We start from the raw sequence: 27,176 nt of genomic DNA, 5'->3' as shown, positions 1-27,176 counted from the left end.
CTGAGCACTCTTCACAACACTGGACGGCATAGACCTCATTACTTTTTATGTGCTTTGGTGTTGGGTCTTTAGGGTCACCATTTTCTGGGTGTTATTGGGTTGGTTCGGAATTTGATGTTTGTTTAAAATTCTACTAGGTTTTCTGATGTTCCAGCAAAGTATGGGATGACTATGTTGCTTTGCCTGCTATGCTCCTCCCCTCTGTTTGGGAAATTTCCTACCACGCAGTTGAACTGACAAAGCCACTCAGTTGAGTGGTGAAACATTTTTCAAAAAACTCACAAAGTCCAGTTGCATTATACTTAATTGTACTGAATACTGTATATTATGCCATTAATGGTACAGTAAATGTAGTTTCTGGGATGTTCAGTGCTGCAGCTTGCCTACCTATAGGCTGCAGCTTTATGGAAAATTTTAGTTTGAGATGTTAGGCATTATACTCCAGATGCAAAAGGAGCTCCATAGTTGTTATCGACACAGCAGGAATGTTTGTGGTGGCTATGTGGAACCACAATACAGACCAATCTAGTGCAGGAGGGTAAAACATTGGGATGTTTCTAGTGATATTTTATTTAACTTTTCCATTTAACTTTTATACCAGGTTAATATTTTCAGTTGTTTCAGAGGAATTTCTTTGTCCTAGACGGCCTTGTCACAGTCTTTTAACACCAGACGCCCTATTAAAGCCATCTCTTCCATAGCAGGTATCACAGTTTTGGTTAAAGTGAAGAACAGAGCACAGGCTCACTTGGTTTGCCTACAAATCTATAATGGACAGGAGATATGCCTATAAAGACTTGGGACCGGTAATCAACTCTCCAAATCTACTGTTTCTAAGTCTCTAAACACTGTTAGTGGGACTAAGAATATATAGAAAGAGTAAATGAACACTTTTAGTAGTACTGCATTGTTGTATCAGTCAAGTTAGGCAACTAATTAAGAGTAATGGAATCTTTTCCATTTTGCCTCTTTAAGCAATGGGATGTTATGCATTCTTCAGAGGACGTCAGATATACAATAGGTATCCATGAAATAACTGCCATGAAGATCATAGGTTGAAGTCTTGAGGGTTTTTTTGTATTTAAACACATGTTTTTGCTACCCTCTATGTGATTAATCCAAGCGGTTCCAGGAACAGTACTGTTATGATAATCCATAAGAAACTGATCAAACGCTAATCTATAAAATTAATTTCTTCGGGGAATCAATTGTTTAATAGAGTGGGAGACGCTTTCCGCACATAGGAGTTCTCAAATGGCTAAAATAGGACGTTAAACTTTGTGCTCAAGGATGATATATGTAGCAGAGGCTGGCTTATTCCTAAACAGCATTTACATTCACCTTATTGGTCTATACATGTTTAGTAAACCTTTTGGCATGGGTATTTTTGCTCAGGAAAGCTTGTTTATTTTTCTTTCAAAAAATGAAAGTAGAATATTTATAGTTCTAATTATAAATACATAGTAACATAGTAACATAGTAAGTTGGGTTGAAAAAAGACATACGTCCATCAAGTTCAACCATAATGCCTATATATATCCTGCCTAACTACTAGTTGATCCAGAGGAAGGCAAAAAACCCCATCTGAAGCCTCTCTAATTTGCCGCAGAGGGGAAAAAATTCCTTCCTGGCTCCAAGATGGCAATCGGACCAGTCCCTGGATCAACTAGTACTAAGAGCTATCTCCCATAACCCTGTATTCCCTCACTTGCTAAGAATTCATCCAGCCCCTTCTTAAAGTTATATAATGTATCAGCCAACACGACTGATTCGGGGAGGGAATTCCAGAACCTCACAGCTCTCACTGTAAAAAATCCTTTCCGAATGTTTAAATGGAACCTCCCTTCTTCTAAACGGAGTGGGTGCCCTCGTGTCCGTTGGAAGGACCTACTGGTAAATAAAACATTAGAAAGGTTATTATATGATCCCTTTATATATTTATACATAGTTATCATGTCACCTCTTAAGCGTCTCTTCTCCAGTGTAAACAGACCCAACTTGGCCAGTCTTTCTTCATAACTGAGACTTTCCATACCCTTTACCAGCTTAGTTGCCCTTCTCTGGACCCTCTCTAACTCAATAATGTCCTGTTTGAGCACTGGAGACCAAAACTGAACAGCATATTCTAGATGGGGCCTTACCAGCGCTCTGTAAAGGGGAAGAATAACCCCCTCCTCCCGTGAATCTATACCCCTTTTAATACAGCTCAAAACCTTGTTTGCCCTTGCAGCTGCTGCCTGGCATTGCTTGCTACAGCCAAGTTTATTATCTACAAGGACTCCAAGGTCCTTCTCCATTATGGATTTGCCTAGTGCAGTCCCATTAAGGGTATACGGGGCTTGCATATTTTTACATCCCAGGTGCATGACCTTACATTTATCCACATTAAATCTCATCTGCCACTTAGCTGCCCAGATTGCCAGCTGGTCAAGATCCTGCTGCAGGGATGTCACATCCTGGATAGAATTGACTGGTCTGCAGAGTTTTGTGTCATCTGCAAACACTGATACATTACTCATAATACCCTCCCCTAAGTCATTAATGAACAAATTAAACAAAAGTGGACCCAGTACAGAACCCTGAGGGACCCCACTGAGGACCTTATTCCAAGTAGAGAATGTACCATTAACAACCACCCTCTGTACCCGATCCTGTAGCCAGTTTTCTATCCATGTGCAAACGACTTCACTAAGACCAATAGACCTTAGTTTAGAAAGCAGTCGTTTGTGGGGAACGGTATCAAATGCTTTGGCAAAATCCAAATAGATTATATCTACTGCATCCCCACTGTCCAGCTTCTTACTTACCTCATCATAAAAAGCAATTAAATTGGTCTGACATGACCTGTCCTTCATAAAGCCATGCTGATTACTGCTCATAATGGCATTCTCCACTACATAATTTTGAATGTGATCCCTTAACAAGCCTTCAAATAACTTGCCCACCACGGATGTCAAACTTACAGGCCTATAATTGCCAGGCTGAGATCTTACTCCCTTTTTAAATATGGGAATGACATTCGGGCAGTATGGTGGCTCAGTGGTTGGCACTGTGACTTAGCAGTACTGAGCTCCTTAGATTAAAGGAGAACTATACCCCAAACAATGTATTGCATAAACAAGCCCATATGTAAAACCCTGCTTCATCTAAATAAACCATTTTCATAAAAATATACCTTTTTAGTAGTATGTGCCATTGGGTAATACTAAATAGAAAATTTCTATTTCAAGAATTAAGGACAGCCTCATAGGATTCACAGTGCACAGTAACAAGCCAAGGCACACATACATGCTAGGTCACATCAGCCAATTACTGGACAGACTTCTGTCCTTTTCAGGTGATCTCTGAGGGAGCACACAGCCCATCACTAAATGGTGGCTCAAGGGAAAAGATGTTAAAGGGCAATATTTACTGATATATATATTCAAGTTTGGCGAGATTCTTTAATAGGTCACTTTACACAATAATACTATCTGTTGGTTAAGTCATTCTGGGGGAATAGTTTTCCTTTATTCTTGGTAGAGGCACAGTTTGCAAGGACTTTGTATCGTTTCCCTGCGTCTGTGCAAATTTCCTACAGGTTCTCCAATTTCCTCCCACACTTCCAAACATACAGACAGGTTAATTGATTCCTGATGAAACTGACCCTACTGTTTGTGTTGAGTGAATGTAATAGGCAACCTGGATTGTAAGCTCCACCAGGTAGGCACTGATAAACAGTCTTTGGAAAGTGTTTCATAAAATGTGTTAGCACTATATAAGTATATACATATATATATATATATATATATATATATATACATACATGAGTTTGAATAGTTTGCACAATATCTACCTTATTGCTCAAATAAATCCTACCTAGCTTTTAGATCCTTTAAAAGAATCAGAATCAGATCTGCAGGTATCACCAATTTGCCTCAAAAGAGAAAAAAGATAATTCTTTCTCCAAAATAGCAACTATTCCTTAGAATGATGTTACACCAGAATAATCAACCAGTTGTCTTGTATGAACTCCCTTGCTAAATATATATCCATCCCTTTCTTGAAACTATCTAATATACAACTGTTTCTTAGTGAGAGAAATCTGCACCATAGCCATAGCTTTTTTACTTGTTTATTAATGACCTGGAGGTGGGCATACAAAGTACTGTTTCATTTTTGCTGACGATACTAAATTGTGCAAAACTATAAGTTCCATGCAGGATGCTGCCACTTTGCAGAGCGATTTGATTAAATTGGAAAACTGGGCAGCAAACAGGAAAATGAAGTTCAGTGTTGACAAGTGCATGCACTTTGGTAGAAATAATATAAACGCAAGTTGTACACTAAATGGTAGTTTGTTGGGGGATCCTTAATGAAGATCTGAGGGTTTTTGTAGATAACAAGTTGCCTAATTCCAGGCAGTGTCATTCTGTGGCTACAAAAGCAAATAAAGTGCTGTCTTGTATAAAAAAGGGCATTGACTCAAGGAATGAGAACATAATTTTGCCCCTTTATAGGTCCCTGGTAAGGCCTCACCTTGAGTATGCGGTGCAGTTTTGGGCTCCAGTCCTTAAGAGGGATATTAATGAGCTGGAGAGAGTGCAGAGACTGCAACTAAACTGGTTAAGGGGATGGAAGGGTTAAACTATGGGGTTAGACTGTCGAGGTTGGGGTTGTTTTCTTTGGAAAAGAGGCACTTTCGAGGGGACATGATTACTCTGTACAAGTACATTAGAGGGGATTATAGGCAGTTGGGGGATGTTCTTTTTTCCCATAAAAACAATCAGCGCACCAGAGGTCACCCCTTTAGATTAGAGGAACGGAGCTTCCATTTGAAGCAGCGTAGGTGGTTTTTCACGGTGAGGGCAGTGAGGTTGGGGAATGCCCTTCCTAGTGATGTGGTAATGGCAGATTCTGTTAGTGCCTATAAGAGGGGCCTGGATGAGTTCTTGAACAAGCAGAATATCCAAGGCTATTGTGATACTAATGTCTACAGTTAGTATTAATGTTGGTATATATGGTTTATGTATGTGTGTGTATAGATAGGTCAGTATAGGTTTGTGGGTGCTGGGTTTACTTGGAAAGGTTGAACTTTTTCCAACTATATGTAACTATAGTCCACACAAAAAAAATATTCTTTTTTCTCTTTAAGATAAAACCGCCTTTCATTTACTTTTAAATAATGCCCTTGCACCCTCGGCAAAGACCTGAGGGCGCATAAGCAACTTATAAATAAAGGATTTACAACTCAGCATGGTCCGAGAACCACTGCAGAGTGACTGCCATGTATAAAATAATAATTTCACTTGCATTTTACATTTTTATAGTTCCCATTTTTTACATGAAAATGTAACTTTATATTTAAAGACTATCAATAAATTTCCTGACATTTGACAATGCTGCTCATTTAAAATGCAGAAAATTGCATTTTGTGATCCCTATAAAATGTGGAAAACTTATTACATAACCCCCCACCTCCTGGAGGAGAGGGAAGGGAAACCACTATATGAGCTCTGCCTTAGAATTACTCCTGCCAGACCCTTGATGACCACCTGCATTAGCTACACCTTTAGAGCAATGTAATGCAGAGATCCATCTATATCCTCTGCTCTTATATGTTAAGTGCTCTTCAAGAAGGATTTAACTAAAAAATGCTTGTTTGTAAAGACAGGATTGACAAACCTTTGCACAGACCTTTAGGGCTCTGGCACACGGGGAGATAAGTCGCCCGCGACAAATTTCCCTGTTCGCGGGCGAATAATCTCCCCGAATTGCCATCCCACCAGCGACAATGTAAGTCACCGGTGGGATGGCACTCGCTGCGGAGACGATTTCGGCAAATCACGAAGTTGCCTCGAGAGGCATTTTCGGCGATTTGCCGAAATTGCGCCGCCGCGTGTGCCATCCCACCGGCGACTTGCATTGTCGCCGGTGGGATGGCAACTCAGGGAGATTAGTCGCCCGCGAACAGGGAGATTTGTTGCGGGCGACTAATCTCCCCGTGTGCCAGAGCCCTTAGGGTCAAGACACACAGAGCTACTAGTAGCAGCTACTTTTTCACGGCTACTAAACTCCAGAAAATACCTTGCCATAGACAATACTGAGAATTGCCTCTGCTAAAACACACATACAGACAATTATCAGTAAATGATCAGCTTTGTCTATTTTAGTAGCCACATTAAGTAGCTGCTACTAGTTGCTCAGTGTGTCTTCACCCTTATGGAAAGTAAATAAAGGCATTTGTCCTGGGCCCCCCAGTTTCACAGGGGTTTTGGCAAAATGTTGAAGAGAACACAAAGGATAGATTATGTTGTTTACCTATTGTTAGATGTCTTTAGTATATATATCAGGGTTATTCAACATCTGCCTCTCCATCCCAGCAACAGAACCTGGGGTGGCACATCTTTAAAATAAAGTAATTTTCCACAAATGCTGGGGCCCTGGCTTTCCTGCAAGGACTGGGGCCCCTCATCTTAAACTTCAGCCTTGACTAATTCCCATAACCCTTAACCAAACATTAGGCTTTGCACAGCTGAGGGGCCACATATTTTGCATCCTGCATTGGAATGGCAAAAAATATTACTTGCAAACACACTAGCTCCATCATGTTGGAGATGCCAAGATTCATGTTGCACATGTTAATGATCAGACCTGGGAATGGGATTAATAGCTCTTTAAATCTTGTTTCTCTGGCTAATTATAAAATATTCAAGCAGCTCTGCTCCAGTGGGGTTAGTTATAGGATTGAGTCTTTTGCATTTCACACAGACTTAGAAAGAGGCTTCAGTTTAAACGTACATGGAATCTTTGCTTCCCTTCTGCCTTACACGGAGTAATGGGGCAAATATTATGGATGTACATGTGCTAGCAAGACATAGCAATAAACATATTCATTTCAAAACAGGACCCGTAAATTGACTTAGGAATTCTGAGAGCTGAATAAATCTAAAATGTGTATACATGAGCAAGACAAAATAAATATGTATGCTTTGTGTTAGCCACATTTTAGTGGGAAGCTTGCAAGTTCTTGTTAAACATACCATTTGCTGCCCCTTTTTTTCTGAGGTTTAAATAGGGGTGCATTGAGTAACTGATTAATTTGTACTAATATTCTGTTTGCCCCTATGCAGGTTTAGGAATTTTAGGCAAATTTTCACAGAAGTTTTCACAAAACAATTCGCCAATGGTGAAATGAGAAAATTTGCTGCAAATCCATGCCTGGCAAAAAATTCACTCATCAATAGTAACTATTAAGCACATAACTGGTTATTATTTATGTTATTCATGGCCATATGGGGAATTTTCTCTGTGTGTTCTTTAAGTAGAGTGTCCAGTCATTTTTTTTGTTGATGATGGCATGACAGCAGATGGTCACAAGTGCAAGGAAATATATATTTACATCCCCAATACATGAAAGATAGTGCGTGGCTTGACAACACAATACAGGCCTGCTTTAGCCACAGTTCTAGAAGGGGAAGACAAATCTAGCATCTTCCCAGTGATGCCTCCAGGGTCAGCCATTGTTGGCGGATAAAACATGATGGGTCCCAGCCAAAACAGCCCCCCCCAAGTAGGAAATTTGGGCACTCTAACCCCATCCCCAATCATGGCCACAAGGAAGTAAAAGGTACATGGTGTGCAGGGGCTGGAGACTGGCAGCAGTGGAGGAGTTCACAACTGGGGTGGGGGGCCATTAGTTGGCAGCCCCCATGGGCCTGGACACCCCAGTCCGACACTGAATGCCTCATCCCCCCCTCGATCTATAAACAGTTCCTTCTGCTAATACACCTTTCTGTGTTACTTACATCTCTGACTGGCAAAAAAGGTCACTCTGCACTCTCCTGTCCCTTTTTGGGGGGCTCCCTGAAAGTGAAGGCTAAAACAGTAAGGAAGAACTTTAACATATAATAGCAGCAAATATGGATAAAAGTGCAGAAGGCAATCAGCATTAATTAAGCATTCCTCCCCCTTACAAATAGACACACAGAAAAAGAACATAGTTACAAACTTTTCAGCATAAATTCTTTGTTTCCCACAATAATATCCTAATGCTTTCTTTATTTTGATGACATTGTACCTTTAAAAAAAAAGGTTTGTATTTCCAATTAAGCAGGTAAAAAACATTGGCCAGTTCTCATTAATTTATTGTATTCTGCAGTAATCCGATCATTCATTTTGATACATTAATTCTACATTATGTAAAATGCCATTTACTTAGAATCAATACCAGTTGCTGGTGTAACAGCCCGGAACATGAAGTCTCAGCAGAAAAATGGAGATTGAAAACTTAGAGGTGGGTGGTCTTTTAAGATCTAGTGCTGTCTTGTCTCAGAATCTGCCATGGAAATGTACTGCTCGTTAATAATTAGGGGAATATTAGGGCAGAATAATATAGGACAGAATCAGTCACACTGATTTAATCACAGGGAGCTGAAATGATAGCCACTCAGGCTGAGTCCAGAGCTGTCACCAGTTAGTCCTTTCTCAAAAAATATATTACTCTAATAAAAGAGCTCTGCTGTCCAACAAAGTCACAGAAGTTCTCTAAAAATGAATATTAAAATGGATGAAAAATAATCTCTGCTGACTAAATATTCCTCTCTCCCTTTCATTGGAAGGTGAGTGATTGCTGTGTGGCAGCTGCGGAGAGCTCTGTGAATGATAGATTTGAACAATTTTGCAGCTGTCACAGTAGGTGATGAGCATGTGATATAAGTGGAATAGTGACAAAAAAGGTTAAAAAGGCATAAAAAAAGCAGAAATCCAAACGTCGAAAGAGCTAAACAGATTGGAGCAGAGGGGTAATGCTGAGAGCAAAATATATTTGATTGTTTTAGGTCCCCATAAAAATGCCTTCTGGAAGTCGGATGTCATTAGCAGAAGAGGAGGTTCCTCCATATTGAATCTGGTTCCCCAGAGCAAACTTGCCAGTGGGGCATTTGTCTAAATATTAGGCCAATCAGTCAATGCTGATGTACAGATCTGATCACACTGTGCAGGTACCAAAGTGGGAAAAGCCTTGAAACAATGCATCTAGCCTTAAATATCTTCCCGATGCATTATTAACATTGCTGCCTGAAGACACATCATTCTGCAGGAGCGATAAGCAAAATAGATGTCAGAGGCGTACAAGGAAAAAAAAAAGCCATAAAAAAACGGAGCCTACTATAAATAAGATAGTGCTGTAAAAGCCATCGCTTCTCCTGGGGACAACAACAACATTATGGACATCAGCTGGAAGTGTCTAATGATTCCTAACCAGCAGAAGAGAGAAGCTGGGAAACATATCCTTTATTGCCTCGCCTCGCTTTCTAAAATCCCATTTGTTTCCTTGGCTGCTTTCATATACTTGCAAAGTACACTCCAGTGTTTAAGCTGTTGTATGTTTAATAATCAAGCCCTGTTTAGCGTAGTACTGCCTATATAGGCGCTCAGAGTATAGGTAAATGCCATTTTAATTGCCTCTAAAAGCATGTAAATAAAGGTCATGCAAAACCAGAGCTGGATATTGAATTCAGGGCACACGGGTTGTACAGATACCACCATCTTAATCACTAGCATGTCTTATGCACTAAATGTCCTTTTAATCAGAATGCTTATTGAAAGTTGCCATGGTGATGTAGCTGTACTAAAGTCAGGCCTCTGGGTTAACGCTTAAAGGGTAAGTATCACAAAAAAATAACTTGGCTTTATTAAATGCAATATGGTGTAACATATGTTTGGGTTTATCTGTTCTGTTGATGTGTGCTGATTTGCAAGTACAAAGCAGAGCCAAGTACTTAGCTGTAACCAGGATAATATCTTTAACACCTAGGCCGTCAGTTGAAACGTTCTGAGCATGTAAGGAACCTTGGAGCTACCGAAACTCTTGCTCTCTGTAAGTTAGGAGGAAGATACTCAATGACCATTATATACACACAACTAGATAGAGCAAAAGGGAGACATGTAGAAGTTAAAGCCTGTCTTAAGCATTAATAGTTCTGTATGCTTTGTCTGTGGGTATTGGGTGTGTGCTTAGTACTACTGTGAGTGGGCTCTAAACTTAGTACTGTTGGTGCTGTGTGGACTTAAAGGACTACTTAAAGGTAAACTATACCTCCAGAATAAATACTTAATTAACGGATAGTTTATATCATATTATATGGCCTATTAAAGAATCTCACCAAACTGGAATATATGTATCAGTAAATATTGCCCTTTTACATCTTATACCTTAAGCCACCATTTTGTGATGGTCCCAGAGATCACCTGACAGGAAATAATGCAGCTCTAACTGTAACAGGAAGTAGTGTGGGAGTAAAAGACAGAACTTTGTCCATTAATTGGCTGATATGACTTAACATGTATGTGTGCCCTGTTTGGGGCACCGTGAACAAGGTCGGACTAGGGGGTGCAGCGGCTGCCAGTGCTGTCAACCCAGCCCTACCCCCTCCCCCCCCCGAGTGTGTGTAAAGTATATTTATCTTAGGCACGTGAGGGGGAGGGAGCTCTGCTGGGTAGTGCCAGCGGTGATAGGGTCGGGGTCAGCCCAGTCTGAACTTGACCATGAATTATGTGATCCCAATCCTATTTAGGATTACCCAGTAGCACATGCTACTAAAAAAGTATATATTTATAAAAATTGTTTTAGATAAAAGTGTTATATCTTTAATAATGTAAGTGGGGTATGTGCATGTTAAATGTATGTAGGCATGTATAATTTTTACATTTTATATTAAAATAATATACAATGTAAATAATAGCATATAAATAAGTGCAAGAATACAGCAAGATTGAAGAGTGTTGAGGCAAGCAGAAACAGGTCCCTCCCCTGTAGAGCAATGTAAGTGCTGTGAATATGTGAATGCTACATGTGTTAGTGCTGTGAGCTATAGAAGTCTGCATTGTCAGGTCTAGGGACTGTTACACTGATACGGGACAGTTATAATTCTACCCACAGGAATAGAATTGACAACTGATAATAATAAACTGGCCATAGTTAATCTGATAAAATATGAACTAATTCCTTATAAGTTTTAATACAATGTATTGATAATTTATAGAAGCCACACATTCGTATTCAATAGTGTTGTCCTTTGCAATGGCATCCATAATGCTACAGACATAACAGACATAACAGCAGCTATCACAATACAGACTAAGTGCATTAAACTTTACCCAACATGGGCACTGAATTCATTATGGTGCCAAAAAGTCTGCTTTGTTAATGGGCATGTTATAGACAATTTTAACAAACGTTAGTCAAAGGACCAACAATTACCCCCCACCCTACACACACACACACATGTACGCATACAAACTAAATTCTAAACTCTTAACTTGCTACTATGGAAACAGTTCAAATTAATTGAAAGAGCATTGTGTTCCCATTTTTTTTTTTTTAAACAATGCAATGTTTTATACATGTAACATTCTAAATATATGCTATGCTTTCGGAAGCCCTCACACACATTCTGTTTCCTAAATAATAGAGACTTAAGCTGGCCATACATTATAAGATCTTATCATTTGGTGAGGTTGCCAAACAAGCAGATCATTCCCCAATATGCCCACCAAAGGCGGACAAATGATCACATCACAACAATGGGGATACAGGCCGTCTGGGGGTGAACGTCATCAACAAGCCAATGTGGTCTGATGGGAAAATCGAACCTGCCCAATCGATATTTGCTTCTGTATGGCCACTTTTAGGTACTAAAACACAGGTTTTGTATCACTAGTTAGCACAACCTTTTTTAACTTTTTGGGTTTAAATCTCTCTTTGAGGTCACATGTTTAGTAGGGCCCAATTTTCAAGAATATCTGGGCAAGAATGTGTATACCACAAATTTCACTCTACCTGAGCTTCAGGCTGGGCTTCCAGGGACATGCAAAAGAGCAAATAGTCAGACAGTCTGGGACCTCTGCTCTACACTTATTCTAGATATGTCAAAAAGATACTAAGAATAAAGGGTCCATTTTGCCTACATATTCCAATGCACAGTCATTTTACACTGGCCATTTTATAGGCCAGTGGGGCAGTGCCCTCCAAGATGGGAGTTCAATGTAGTGGACTGAGGTGCTCAGCCTAAAGGCCAGTCTTATCAATATCTTGCAAACAATGCCCTGATGAATTTAACTGTGAAACACACATCTGTGTAAAACTTATTTTAATCAATTTTCAGTGACCTAGCAGCAGGGATACATGTAAGAGTGTGCCAAGCTACAGAATTTGGTAGCAGGTAAGGTGTTAAGAAAAAGGAAAAAAAACTAGTAAAGGGTCTTGCTAAGATTGAGGACAATGGTAACAAGCTAATAACATTAATGGGAGATGGACAAGAAGGAAGCCGCCATGGAAGAAAAGCTAGTATGTATGTATGCAGTAGAAGGATGGTTTTGGTTTATCAAGTCAGATGTGGAGTTAACCAGCTGCATAAAATGTATGTATGTATAACTTTATTTATAAAGCGCCACAAGGGTATGCAATGCTGTACAATCTTACAGCATACAAAATTACACACAGAGAGGGCAAGTGATATAATAAATAAATACAATAAATATATATATATATATGTAAATGCAACATACTATCTGTAAATCAGTATTATGGACAGTGGGTGCTTTGCAGAAGTGCATACAAACAAGTTTCCAGAACTCAGTAACTGTTTCCCTTTTTTCTCACAAAAAGATGGTGAATCCTTGAACGAGTCTGAATCTAACATGAAATCGCCCATTGGACTAAAAGCTGTAATCAGCAGGTTACAAATCCCAATCAGCTTTTGCTGTATCATGTGGGCTCGTCATTGAAGTGTTCACTTTAATCAGATGATTATTTGATCAGAAGTAGACAGTATGGTTATCTAGTTATTATTGGACTACTCAGTATGGCAGGCAATTTTGGCAACCAAAGTTTATTTATGTTCCATTAATGACAGATTTACATAAATGAAAATGAGAACCGGATTTTATTCTCTTGCTGAAATTAACTAGTGTCCTGGATCAGTTTACTTCTAATTTTGTCTAACTATGTGTGGTATGATTTGCCTTGCTGATAAGGCATAGAAACTATTATCACTTCACCAATAAATCACATTATGGGACAAAGCCTTGTTAAAGGCTTTTCTTTATCTATATATTTCTATAGGTTTCTATATACTCTCTACACAGGACCTCTACTGTATCAAGCCTTTGTACAGCAAGTTTGCACTTATTTCTAGTGAAGGTGAAAGTATCATCAGTTTCTACTGTAAAGGAATTGGAAATATCCTCAGGAGCCTGAAAAAGGTGAAAGGTAATAATCTGATATTACATTTACAGAATAAACAGATGGAATCCAAAGAGTAAACAGTTCTTCAAGCTGGAAGTCAGTAGGGGTAGAAGAGAAAAGCAATACTGAGCTTTGATAACATAGACAGAGGTAGAAGAAAAGGGGTCAGTGGCAATGCAGGGATGTTGGAAACCCACATCTGAGAGGTGGGGAGTAACATCATTTAGGGATGGCCAACTTGTGCTTTTTGTTACAATTACAATTTCACCAGCATCCCCAGCCTTCAATAAAATATACTCTTGTACCTTTATCCCTGGGATGCTGGGGCCCAAAGTAAATACAGCTGACCCCAAACCAGCCTTAGCTCCATAGCTATAAATTGCAACAGTGCTGGTTCAGCTCTCAGCTCCTTTATGTTGTAATGGGTTATTCTCTGTAAACACAAAAGTTTAGGGGAATCCATGCTACAATATGCCAGCTATTCTGTGGTTCATATTGATATTGAGTGCCAAATCTTCTTAGGGTGTAGACAACCTAACAGGGGAGAGGGGAGTGCATATGATGCTGTACACCTTCATTCTTAGTTATACTTTAATAAGCTGGATTTTGGTGCTATAGTAGGCCACTTTGGCTAATGACCCCTATACTTATACCTGTAAGGTTCATTGCCCTAACAGATTCTTTGTATTGAGATTTTATTAAGCTGTTATGTAGGGACCCTATTGCGCAAACAAATGCTTTGTAAAATGATTTCAAAATACTTAACTGGACAACCTGCTCACTTAGGGTGCAGGGCTGTTAGTAATGAGCCCCAGTGCATGGAGCTGGATGAATAGCAAATATTATAAAATAATCTTCAAAACTATGACATTCCATGCTCTTTCTTCTGCTACTGGGAAAAATAAATGAGGTAAGCACAACAGAGGCTTATTCCGCACACCCTAGCTCTCCAAACCAGAACGCCCGGTGCACACTGCCAGAGGGATCGGCACCCTCCCAGAATCCAGTAGAACAGCAAAAAGCAAATGGCACTCAGGGCTAGAGGAAAAAATTCCTTTTAAAAAAGATTTTATTTGCGGAACAATGCAACGTTTCGAGGCAAAGTAGCCCCTTTATCAAGCATACAAATCAGTGAAGGCAAAGTGAATTTATACATGTTCATTAACCACTTCCTCTAGTTAATTGGTTAATTAGGTAGACATTACGTCAGTAGCAGTGCTATCTAATTACAAATATGAATAGTGCAATTTATACATCTTATCTCAATAAACGTGTAAATAAAGTGCTAGTTATACAACAAGTGTATTCATATCATGTGCAAAAGTGTGAACCTTCTTTTTCTGTCTGTTCTAATATCCAAATAGAAACAATGTTTCTCAAGGGAAGGTCCATAAGGTGCTAAAATACAAAATAACAATAATCAAGACTAAAAAGTTACATGTTAACTACAGTTAAAATTCAAGAACTAAATATCTTACCCTAGCATGGAGGGAAAGATTGTCTGTCTTTTAATGAACACCCAGGAATAATTATCTGTAAAAACATATAAGAAAAAATTGCATAAATACTCCTAGCTATAACAAACAAGTATAAAAAAGCTATAAAAAACAGGTCATGTTAAATTCATCGTTTAACCCTTTTGGGTGACGAGATTGTAGGAGCCAAATCCAATAACATTCTCTCTGAGAGAGTAACTTTTTCTTTTCTTGACCTTGTTTTATATTTATTTTCTCCAAGATTTGCCACCTAACTTGTGCCACCTGGTGGCCATGTGTAAAAAAATGTTTTGCCAATAAAGTTTCCCTTTTCTTTTCTTTCTCCTTATTTTTTAATCTCTGGGGGGATTGAGGTTTATAGTTCCTTATAGTGGATTTATGCTCATTAAGTCTAACCTTAATAGTTCTAGATGTCTGACCGACATAAGCAAGTCCACATGGGCATTTAATGCAGTATATAACGTCCTTACTATCGCATGTAAATAAATGAGGTCCCATCATGGCTAACTTCAACATCTGGCCAATTATGGCTACAGAGAGACCTGAATGTGAATATTCTTATTTTTCCTTGCAAGCCACAGAATTAGAGAGCGGAGGAACATTTCATGGTATGTTGCGCCACAGCATTCAGAAATGTATGTGGTTGGTAAACAGTCATTTCACAGGTGGATCCTTCAAAATTTTACACTATTGTGTTGCAGGTTTCAAAAGACTGGCACAAGAGGCCTGTAATCCTGGCACAAGAGGCCTGTAATCCTGGCACAAGAGGCCTGTAATCAAAGTGAAAAGTTTTCTATAAATCATATAAAGTCATAGGGTAAAGGACCCTGGAATCTAATGTTTTATACCCCATGAAGGTTATGTATCAGGCTGTACCCTAGAGGGTTTAACGCCCACACATTACCTTATCTTTTTTCTCTATGGTCTCCAAGGAAACTTTCTGTATTGTATCTCCTATAGAATGAGGACGGCATTAAGCTGTTATTGATCAGGACATTAGACATGATTGGTTCCTGTAAATGAAAAGTGATCTGACTCTATACGCCCGCAACCTATCAATTGGTGCCATCTATCTCTTTCCACAACCATACATCAACCTTAAATGGTAGAAATCTGAAATCTATAACCAGTTGTCTTGGCAATAGGATTATTCTAAAGACTTCTTTTAGGTGCATAATTACTTTCTGGTCCATAGAGTACAAGGTGCGCAGAAGCATGACAGTGTAATTAGTAAGCCTCTTATAATTCTCAGGGAAATGTTGTATTAAAACTTTAAGACAATACAAATATTTTTATAGCTGCTTTTATTTTTTTGATCTGAATCATTCAGTGGATTATACCAAGATAAATTAGTTGTATGAGCCCTGCGGGAAGGAGAAATGTAATGTCATTGGAGTAAAAATTGCAGAAAAATATGTTAAATGGTGGTTTCTATGATTTAAAGATTGATATTGTGAGACAATTTGCAATTGATCTTCTTTATTTATTAATTGTGCTTTTTAATTATTTAGCCTTTAGTTCAGCAGCGTTCTAGTTATGTGGTTGCCACCAAGTCAGGAATTCAAAAGTAACTCCCTGGTTTGGGGGCACTGAGAGCAATATCCAAGGGGTTGGTGAGCAACGTGTTGCCCCCGTTATCCAGAATGCTCGGGGCCTGCTGTTTTCTGGATTAGGGATCTTTCCATAGTTTGGATCTCCATACTTTAAGTTTTCAGTTGGGATCAAGTACAGGGCACTGTTTTAATACTACAGAGAAAAAGGAAATAATTTCTAAAAATTAGAATCATTTGGTTAACATGGAGTCTATGGGAGATATCCTTTCCATGATTCAGAACTTTCTGGATAACGGGTTTCCAGATAACGGATCCCATACCTGTACCACAGAAACCTTATCCCTTGGAATCTGTCTATAAAGATTCAAATTTATCCAGGTCATGATATAAAGTATCTGGTAGCAATAAATCTAGAGCAACTGGACATACACGTACAGTATATTCCAAGCACATGTTGTTCCTCTTCCTGTGGTTTTTTCCTGCTGTGAGCTGCACCTTCCAAACAGGGCAAGAGTTAAGCATAGGGCACCCTAGTACATTGCATTGCTTTGTGTTCCTGCCTTACACCTCCTGAATGACACTAAAGGTGGAGATGGGGCGCACAGGGGAACACCCATGTCTGGCCCATTTGTTGTGCCTATAGCATGTTTCAGTGCAATCAGCACCACATACTGAAAGGTCCACAACTCAGGGTAAATAGTTGCACCTATGGGGACTAGATATCTAAAGTGCAAATAACATTAGTAAATGAGCCCTAATAATCAGTTTAGCTTTGTCCCAATTACTTTACAGCACCTATTCTCCCAAGGCATTCTGTGTGACTCTGTTCATAGAATAAATATCCAAACCCAACAGTATGAAGATAACATGTTCTTCTGCCATGTGGTAAATGTATATACAAGAATGGGACCTGATATCCAGAATGCTCGGGACCTGGGTTTTTCCAGATAAGAGATCCTTGCATAATTTGAATTTCCATACCTTAACTCTACTAAAAGGTATAATTAACATCAAGTACAAGGTTTGCTTATAACGGAATCTATGGGAAATGGCCTTCCTGTAATTCAGACGTTTCTGGATTGTGGGTTTCCAGATAATGGATCTGGAATAGATATATAGGTATGGGATGCATTAACCAGAATGCTTAGGGCCTGGCATTTTCCAGATATGGAAAATTGCCTTCCTGTAATTCAGAAGTTTCTGGATAGTGGGTTTCCAGATAATGGATCTGGAATAGATGTACCGGTATGCTCAGGGCCTGGCATTTTCCAAATAAGGGGTCCATCATTTAAATACTAATTAAACTCAATAGGATTGTTTTGTCACTGATAAGGATTAATTATATCTTAGTTGGGATCACGTACAAGGTACTGTTTTATTACTACAGAGAAGAAGGGAATCATTTTTACAAATCTGAATTATTTTGTTAAAATGGAGTCTGTGGCAGATGGCTTTCCCATAATTTGGAGCTTTCTGGATAAGGGGTTTCCAAGTATCAGATCCCATATCTGTATATATTATTATTGCTGAGAAGCTGATAATACCTAGTTGGTGACCATTATATGGACACCTCATAGTTGGAAGGGCCACAGTTTCACAAAACCCCAATATTGGGCTATAAAGGATTTACAGACTTTGGGTCCAGTAACTCATAGCAGCTAGAATGATAAAGGCAAATGCAACAAAAACAGACAAAGCAAATACTATTTGTTGTGTTATTGAGTCAGGCAGGGGTTTAACTCTGTTGAGTCAAAATATCAAACTCATTTCGGAGAAATATAATAGTTTGAAAATTCTGGGTATAGGACAGACGGATGGCATGTGTTTTGCCCTGTGTTTCACTCTGCAACGTAAAAAATGTAAGGTTTTATTTTACTTTATTTGTTAAGCGTCAGAGCCACTGTATTTTCTGTCTTTATTTCCCAATTTATAACCATGTGTGCCATGTACTTATTTATTTATATTTCACCAGAGGAGCGATATATTGAGGAATAAATCTTGTTTTTTAAGTTGGTCCTTGGATACAAATAAAAATCCGCACACTTGGCAGCATGAACCATTATGTGGCTGTTGTAAGCGCGGCAGCACAAAGCAGCTGGATCGTTTGAAGGGCTGAAGAACATATGGGGGCTCTGGAAATAAGAGCCAATAATAAATCTAAAGATGCTAATCTCACAGACAATTCATTGGTTCAGACTGTGTGGAAGTACTTCTCTACCATCTATACCATTCGTATGTTTGTCACTGTGTGAGGCTACTCCGAAATCCACACTGGATTTGGTTTAGAAATCACAGTGGCATCAGTGTAATATAAAAAAAAGTACAGAAAACTGGGCACATTATTTCATTGTTGTTTAAAAGGTTAAAACTCAAGTAGGTCATACTGAAAAATAAAAAATGCACTATTAATCTACCCATATTCATAGGGCACACATGGTAGTATGCGACTTTCCTATCATCTGATACAGTTTTACCAGAATTTAGGTGGTAGTCATGCCTGGGCAGTTATCTATTAGTCTAACCTCGGCGGTATGCGATTATGCACCAAACTAGTAACATATAGCAACTAGTCAATCATAATCATTGCTCAGCTAGATTGTATAATATAATTGGTTGCTATGAATAAGGGTGGTCATACCAAATGAGCAGATCCACCTTTATACCCACCTAAGGTGGGCTATATCTGAGTAATCCCATCACTGGATCAAAAGATTACAATAACAGGAATAGGACCTGTTGGACCGAGGACCGCATCAATGAGCTGACGCCCCCCCCCCCAAAAGTCAATCCTGCCGGATCAATATCTGGCCAGTTTTAGGCCAGATATTGTTTGGGTAGGCCCGTTGGGGTGCCCACACATGGGCAGATAAGGTGCCAAATTGGTGTGAAGGACCTGAATCGGCATCTTAAATCTGCCCATGTATGGCCACTTTTAGAGCGTAGTTACAAAGTTGCACCAAATGTATGCGTGCAATGTACAGAAACTGGTATTAAATTTAATGCAGAGCCATACACAAAACATACTCAGTGCTGATTAAGGGCTGAAATGGATGGACCTGTAAGGTGTATTGGGACAATTAACTACTGATGAATTATTTTAGGTGGATTACATAAAGGTCATTGGACTAGGGGACAAGCAGACCCCCATGGCCTATAGGAAATGTACATCTTCCCAAACAGCATGCCTATCCAATAGATGGGGAAATCCTCCCCACTCCAAAAATAACTGATCCAACCCATAGCAGAAGTCAGGGTATGCCCACACCCAATGGCCCAGCAGATGAAGTGAACATGTGGAGATACTCAATAGGTGACCTTTGATGTGATTTTTTTTTTTGGAGCGATGCAGCAGCTGCCTAGTGTATTCATATGAGGGAGGTACCCAAGCCGGCCATAGGATTTAAGCAGAGGGTTATTGCTATGCATACCATATGTTGGGCTGCAATCCAGTAGGTCACAGAGGATAATTGTTCTTTGGAGACACTCTTATTTTAGCAGGTATTTAATAGGCTATGACACTAGACCGTGCATCAAGCTCTATGTAGATAAGAAATCTCCATTAAAGCCTTGCTTCAAAAGCTGCTCTTCAGCAAGAAATCTGTAAAAAGAGCAAAGAGTGGATAAAAGTGTGCAGCATATTTATATTATTATACCGATGCTCATTTCTATGTCAAAACATATAGAAAAAGTGTCATTGATCTTTATTTTGCCACAGTAAGCCTGAGAGCTTCAATCGATGCAGCCACCAGCTCTTTAATGTCAAATCTGTCTCCTGATTCAAAAAAAATGGAAGGGAGAGCAAATAATCCCACCTGGCTTGTTGCTTTCTTTAGCAATATGAATATTTCTGAAATGTAGACAGTTTTGCTAAAAGACAGAGGTGAGGACTGGACCGGAGACATCACAAGGCAATGGTGATGCTGCTCTTCATTCTGGGCATTTTGCACCCCAAAGAGACAGATCCAAAGGTTCTCTCTTCCATCCTGCTTCTCTCTCACTTCTGTGTTCAAAATAGTGGAAAGAGTGCAAATGTAGTCTCCTCCACTAAAGAGCATAGTTTATGTCTAAAAACAGACAAGTTACCACAGGGACTTTGTGCTGCCCCTGGTAAAGTGCCACCTGAGGCAAAAATTCACAATGTGCTATATCACAAAGAGCTGTATTATAGAGCTATAGCACAAAGAGCTGTATTATAGAGCTATAGCACAAAGAGCTGTATTATAGAGCTATAGCACAAAGAGCTGTATTATAGAGCTATAGCACAAAGAGCTGTATTATAGAGCTATAGCACAAAGAGCTGTATTATAGAGCTATAGCACAAAGAGCTGTATTATAGAGCTATAGCACAAAGAGCTGTATTATAGAGCTATAGCACAAAGAGCTGTATTATAGAGCTATAGCACAAAGAGCTGTATTATAGAGCTATAGCACTCGGTGGTGGCAAAGTGCATTGTGGGGGGCAGAAACACGTTGCTTTGTGCATGCACTTTGCACCACAATCTCCATTTTAAATTCTATTCACCCAAGCGGCTTCCCATCTCAGCCAAGAGTCTCAGTCACAGTTACTGAGGTAATTAACTCATCTGAGCCTAATTAAGGAAATCCCTGAAATGCAGCCTTGGTGCAGATCCTGACGACCGAAGCTGGAAAACAAACGAGCAGATTTAACTTTTGCCTGTTAATATTTTAATATTCCCCTGCATCCTTGATTAGGGCATAAATGCTGTAACTTTTAGGATTATGTAGACACTGGTATGAGACAATTTGCAGTTAGTCTTATTTGTCTGTATTTTGTGTTTTCTAGGGTTTTTTTTCTTTTGCATTTTCTGTCTTTTTTTATTATTCTCATTATGTATTTATATAGTCAAGTTACAAAGTTTTTTACATTAATATAAAAAAAAAATACATTTTACAAACAAGGATTGCAGTTTAATGATAGGATCAGAGGGCCCTGCTCACAATAGCTTACACTCTAAGCAGTGGCCTAACTATAGAGAAAGCAGACCCTGGGGGGGGGGGGCAGGGGACAGGGTGGCCAGGCCGTGGGTTCTGCTTCCTCCACGGCTGAAAAAAGTGCCCCCTCTCCAGGCACTCTCCTACCTGCTGGTGGGGAGGGAAGATGCGAGTGGGAAGGAGACATGATTGGGTGGCTAATGGTGGGGAGTTGGCGGGTGGCAGATCAGGTTTGGATAGCTGTGAGCCTGGCCCCTCCAAAGATTTTTTTTCAGGGGGGCCTAGCAGGTGTTCCTATCACATTCACACACACTATGGGCATTTAGTCAGAAGCCAATTAAAGAAGAAGGAAAGTCATTTTGGCATTTTACTGCCAATAGATTTGCCACATTAGTGCCACCTAGAACAATACATTTATTCTGCAGAAAACTTTACTACACCTGAGTAAACAGCCCTAGAAGCTCCCTCCGATAGCAGCTGCAATTTTAGCTTGGTCTTTGTAGCTTCCTGCTGCAGTTATAGCTTTTGGAAGCTCTGCTCACACATTCCTAAGGGAGGGGGGAGTAAGTTCTTATGCATTCTTATGGGAGGGGGGAGCAGGAGAAGGGAGGGGGAGAGAGGAGGGAAACCAAACCTGAAAGGAGCTCTAAAAGAGAGGAAGTCTGATACTAAAGTACATATATATATATACACAAAAGGAGAAGAAATCCTGTGTTTCTTTTGATAGAGGACTCAGTGCAGCGTTTCTGAGTGCCTATGGCTGATTTACATAGACCTTTCTGATAAAGCTTACTTAGTTTTTACCATTCCTTCTCCTTTAACCTGCATGTATGTTTTTGTGGTGTGGGAGGAAACCGGAGTCATGCACTGACCTTTTTATTAAGCATGGCACCATCAGGGGCGCTTCTGCCATTAGGCGAGTTGAGAAACTTGCCTCAGGCGGCAGAAGCGCTCCAGTTACCAGGGGCGGCAAAAAGCCGCTCCTGGTAATTTTAAGAGCCGAATTTACGGTTTTTAAACCGGAAATTCGGCTCTTCTAGTGCAGAGAGCGCAATTGCGCTCTCTGCACTAGCGATCTCACCGCCCCCGGACCCGCTCCTGCACTCAGAAGGTAAGTGCTGGGGAGCGGGGGGGCAGCATCCAGGAGCCGCCTCAGGCGGCGATATGTCCAGAATCGCCCCTGGGCACCATACATGGCCATGTGCAATGAGTTCCCTTCCAGTACGGGCAGTATATTGCTGCTCACTACATCCATTTTATTGGGGGCAGAATAGTATTGTTTTCATCAGCTGGATCGTGGGTGTTATTAGCCTGTAAGGAAGCAATTTTCCTATAATAAGCTGCCCTTTAAGTACCATAAGTGGGGCCCTAAGTCAAATTACATGTGAAAGAAGCACAGAACATTACAATTCCAATAACATAAATGAAAGAAAAACTGATGAACTTAGCATAACATTGTCTGCTGGTAAAGGGTGAAAATCCCCTGTGTGCCTGCTTACCAATTGCATTTCTCTCCATATCTAAAGCTTTACCTTTTGCATTTGCTCTTTTTTGGATTTCTGTTTTTTGCAAAAAAAAAAAAAAAAAATGATATGGATCCTGTTCCTATTCACAACATGTATTTGTAACCTGAATTCCAGGGCCTTTAAGAGAAAAGGATTTTAAGGTTAATTCAACCTGAGCTGCTGGAGATTGAATCGGTCAATAGACAGGGAATTGTGATTGATTCTCTGGTCATGGGAAATGATAAACTCAAATGAAGGATTTGAACAGAAGAGAGCGGAGAATGGAAGGGAAGACTGTGAAACGCAGAAATGTTCTCTCTTAGTTAATTAAATCGTTTAATGAAGTGAATTATTAGAACAAAATGTAAAGAGAAACAAATCCAGACTGTGTATATACAGTTGGGCTATAATAGATGATTTGTCTCCTTTGTTGTTCTTTCTTAGTGATTCCTCACAACAGACATCTCCTGTGTAGAGTTGCCAACTAGCAATGTATCTGATTGGCCCAGCAGGTAAATCACCCGCTAGGGCCGGCACCGGTATTACACACTTACTGCCAATGTACTCTTCCCTCACTGAGAAAAGGTGGCAACCCTACTCCTGTTTATAGGGCAAAAGACTGGGGACTGGAGATAATGCCTTCTTTACAGGAACAGGTGCAAGTTGTAGATTGCAAACACATACCTCCCAACATGGGAAAAATGCAAAGAGGGACAAAAAGAAATGCTGCACATACATTTTGTGACCACACCCCCTAAATACCACTCCCATTTTACAAAATTTTGGACACATTACTGGGGGTTTTGGGGTCTTGTTTTATGATTGTGGTTGATTTAGTTCCATGTAAAGATTAAAGGACTGTGAATTGATATGTAAGCATTAAGCACAGAGTTCTAATCCTATATCAAACCAGGAAAAATATAATTATACATGGCACAAAGCAGCCGTGGGAAAGAAATGTATTGAAAAAATGTGCTTATTTAATTAGGCAACACATTAAACTGTGGGGCAGATTTATAATGGGTTGAACTGGGAATCTTAAGAATCCTAGCTGATTGCAAGGATTTTCCTGATTTACAGTACAGGTATAGGATCCCTTATCCCTAATCCCATTATCCAGAAAGTTCTGAATTACAGAAAGGCTATCTTCCATAGATTCCATTATAAGCCTTTTTCTCTGTAATAATAAAACAGTACCTTGTACTTGATCCCAACTAAGATATAATGAATCCTTATTGTGGGCAAAACAATCCTATTGGGTTTATTCAATATTTACAGTAAATGATTTTTAGCAGACTTATGGTATGGAGATCCAAATAACAGAAAGATCCCTTATCCGGAAAACCCCAGGTCCTGAGCATTCTGGATAACAGGTCCCATACCTCTACAGTATAAGGTATTACAGTATACAGCTATGCCACAACAAAAATGACCTGGGGTAATAGAAAAGGTGAAAATGGTTTTGGAGGTCATAATATTTATCTGGGGCTACTCAGTGTATTCTGGGAGATCAATTTACACATTTCACAATTTGCGAAACTGCATTTTTGGGCAAACTTATCATACATGACTAAAGAGAAAGATGCATTGGGTCATGAGGAAGATATTGTACATTTTTGCGATGAGGATTTAAAGTTATTAAACACAAAGCACCCACAATGCAAATTTTCACCCCCAAACTGCAGCTGCTGCTCACAGAACAAAGAGCAAAGAGTCCATTAGTACTTTCCAGTGTTGCATACCAGAGGGGCTGTATATGGGTGGACATAGTCATCTTCTTGTGCTCGGGGGTGAAGTACAGGTCTCCCTTTTGCCTGTAAGCTTAAGACACAGAAAGGAGTCTGAACCTGTTCTGGGAAGCGGCAGAAGTGCTTTGTGTATGGGCCTTGAGGCATGCAGTTTTGTGTCCTTCAGTTCCAGCCCAGCAGAATGAGTTTTATAGTTCTTTATATACTTTATGCTGATATCAAGAGATAACAAACTGATTTTTTTTTTTCTTTAAGATTTACTCTTTGAAAATGTAAAAGTATTTTTGGCCATACCTAGAGGTTCGGAGAAAAGAAAGAACTCACATTTTAGGGGGCTTTTCTGAGAACCATGTTATATTCTAAACTACATTATAAGTTTAAAAGAAAAATGTCTTCAAAGTAATGAGACCTGCCTTGTACCACCAGCTTTAAGACCCAATGACTGTATACTGCATACAAATAAAATGGCTGTAAATGTTTCTGCTTCTTTAGGTCCTGCATTCTGGGGTCTGGTTAACTCTGCTTGGAATCTGTGCACCATCGGCAAGCGGCAGTCTCCTATCAACATTAACACCAGCCAAATCATCTTCGACCCCTTCCTACCTCCGCTCAGGCTGAGTATGACTGGAACTACGGTATGTTTGTAGTTAAACTGATGTAGTTAAATTATTTTCATATGTCTAAATCTCTCCATTTGTGTAGGGGATTTATTATTAAACTGGCCATTAAAAAATGAATACATTCTGTATTTTTTAACTGTTATATAAGCAGTCCAACTGTTCCAGGACTAAATGGAATCGATAATGGAAGGAAGTTTGTTGAGCCCTTATGCAGTCCATTGGCCACATTTAGCTTTATTTATTCTGTCTTTACTATATTTGCATTGCCCATCCTGCAACTTTCATTACAAGGTACCAGCGACTGCTTTATGATATGAGGAGGAGCTCAACCCACATGTCTAAATTAATTATGGTATGAGCATTTTATATGTATCCCATTTTCCAAAGGGCTGCTAATGACAAGCAATTTACATGCACAAGATCAAATAACACAAACCAATCATATATATTTGCAGCAGATTAACTTCCCATTGCAAATAAGATGGAGTACATTTTCCCTGCAAATACGCTAGGAAACCACCATCTGGGAACACTTGCACCCCTGAGCCTGCTGCTTTCTGTAGCTTTGCAGAGAGCAGCATTAGGAAGCATAGCAGCCCACGGAAGTTAAAGGAGGTGGGGCAAAGTTGGGGGGATTTATTTTTCCAAACCAGCCCAAGTCAGTTCTAAAACCAGCCCAAACTAGCCAAAAGCCACTTCGAAAGAAGCCCAAAAATAGCCCAATATGTGCATTGAAAAAAGATTCTAAAAAAATGAAAGTATATATGGGAAAACATGCCTTTTTAAAGCATATAATCACTTCCCATGCCCTGCGCCCCCTCTCCAGTTACTGGGATGATGTTTCCCTGCCCTCTGTGCCCAGTCCATGCAGGTTATACTAGTTTTGCTGCTTCAGGTTCAGCAAAGAGTAATAGAAAAGGGAGCTTCTTTCTATACTGTCCAATTGCATGCTGGGTATTGTAGTCATACCCCTCAACTGTCCCACTTTCCGCGAGACAGTCCCGGTTTTTATAGCGCATCCCGCTGTCCAGGATAGTTCAATGAATGTCCAGCACAGCGGGATGGGCTGTAGCTGGGCATTCCAGCTTCTTCTGCGGCTCTGCTTCTTGTGCGGCGGCAACAGGCCCTTTTATAGGGTTGCGCCCCGTGCGTACATGTGACGTCAATACGCATGGGGCGCAACCTTATAAAAGGGCATAGATGCTCCTTATAGAAGGAGCATCTATGGGGGCTACTGCGTAAGGGGGCATTGTGTATGGGGGGTACTGTCTATTGGGCCATTGGGGGCACTGTGTATGGGGGGAGCAAAGCTGATACAAAGTTATAACTCACTTATACCTGACTGCCTTCTCTCTATATTTTATATGTAGAAGTTGCTATATTGTTTTCCTTAGGTGGTACAGTATGAGGGTATAGCACATTTTGCTTCTGATCCCGCCATTTCTACTATATAAAAGGAGTATTTTTTGGAAAAAAATGGGGTGTGGTAATTGGGGCGTGGTCACAAAAGTGGGCGTGGTCACTTCTTTTTTTTTTTTGTCCCTCTTTTCATTTTTCAAATGTTGGGAGGTATGTTGCAGTTTTATATTAATCTTAGCTGTAGACTAATTGTAAGATACAAACCACATTATCCAGCATGCACTGGGATAGGCATGTCAGAGGAAAACAACTTTGGCTACTTTCCAACTACAAACCCGCCAAGGCTCCAAAAACTAGCCCAAATTTACACCATGGTGGGTTTGTACTTTGGAAACAGGCCAGGGCTTTTAATTAGTAGCCCAATTTGGCAGAAAACCCACCAACCTGGCAACCCTCCTGCAGATTCTTCTTATCAGTCTTCATTTCTGCAGTGTCTTCAGTTTGTAATGTCTCCCCAGCCCTGCCCACATCTGTGCCTTAATTGGTCAATTTTACTGTCTCTCAAGAGAGCTCTGCTCTTATTGGAGAAGCCCAAGAAGAAACAGAAGCAGCGCTTGCAGGAATGCAAGAATATTTCCCAAAGCTAAAGGTTCCAGAGCAGTGCAGAAACAGAGTGAGTTTGGGGAGGCCTAACCTCCCCTAGCCTTATTGAAA

At 39.9% G+C, this 27,176-nt stretch overlaps 1 protein-coding gene across 1 annotated transcript in view; it reads left to right on the top strand.

The window, feature by feature from the left end:
• Nucleotides 1-27,176, top strand: part of ca11 (carbonic anhydrase XI) — a 139,177-nt gene that overhangs the window by 77,437 nt on the left and 34,564 nt on the right. Inside the window, exon 3 of the mRNA XM_002938122.5 lies at nt 24,976-25,118. Coding sequence (XP_002938168.2) covers nt 24,976-25,118 — 143 coding nt within the window. The remainder of the gene's footprint in view (nt 1-24,975; nt 25,119-27,176) is intronic.

Source organism: Xenopus tropicalis, chromosome 7, assembly GCF_000004195.4.
Source record: "Xenopus tropicalis strain Nigerian chromosome 7, UCB_Xtro_10.0, whole genome shotgun sequence".
NCBI classification, from domain to species: Eukaryota; Metazoa; Chordata; class Amphibia; order Anura; family Pipidae; genus Xenopus; species Xenopus tropicalis.
This window is presented reverse-complemented; position numbering and strand designations above follow the sequence as displayed.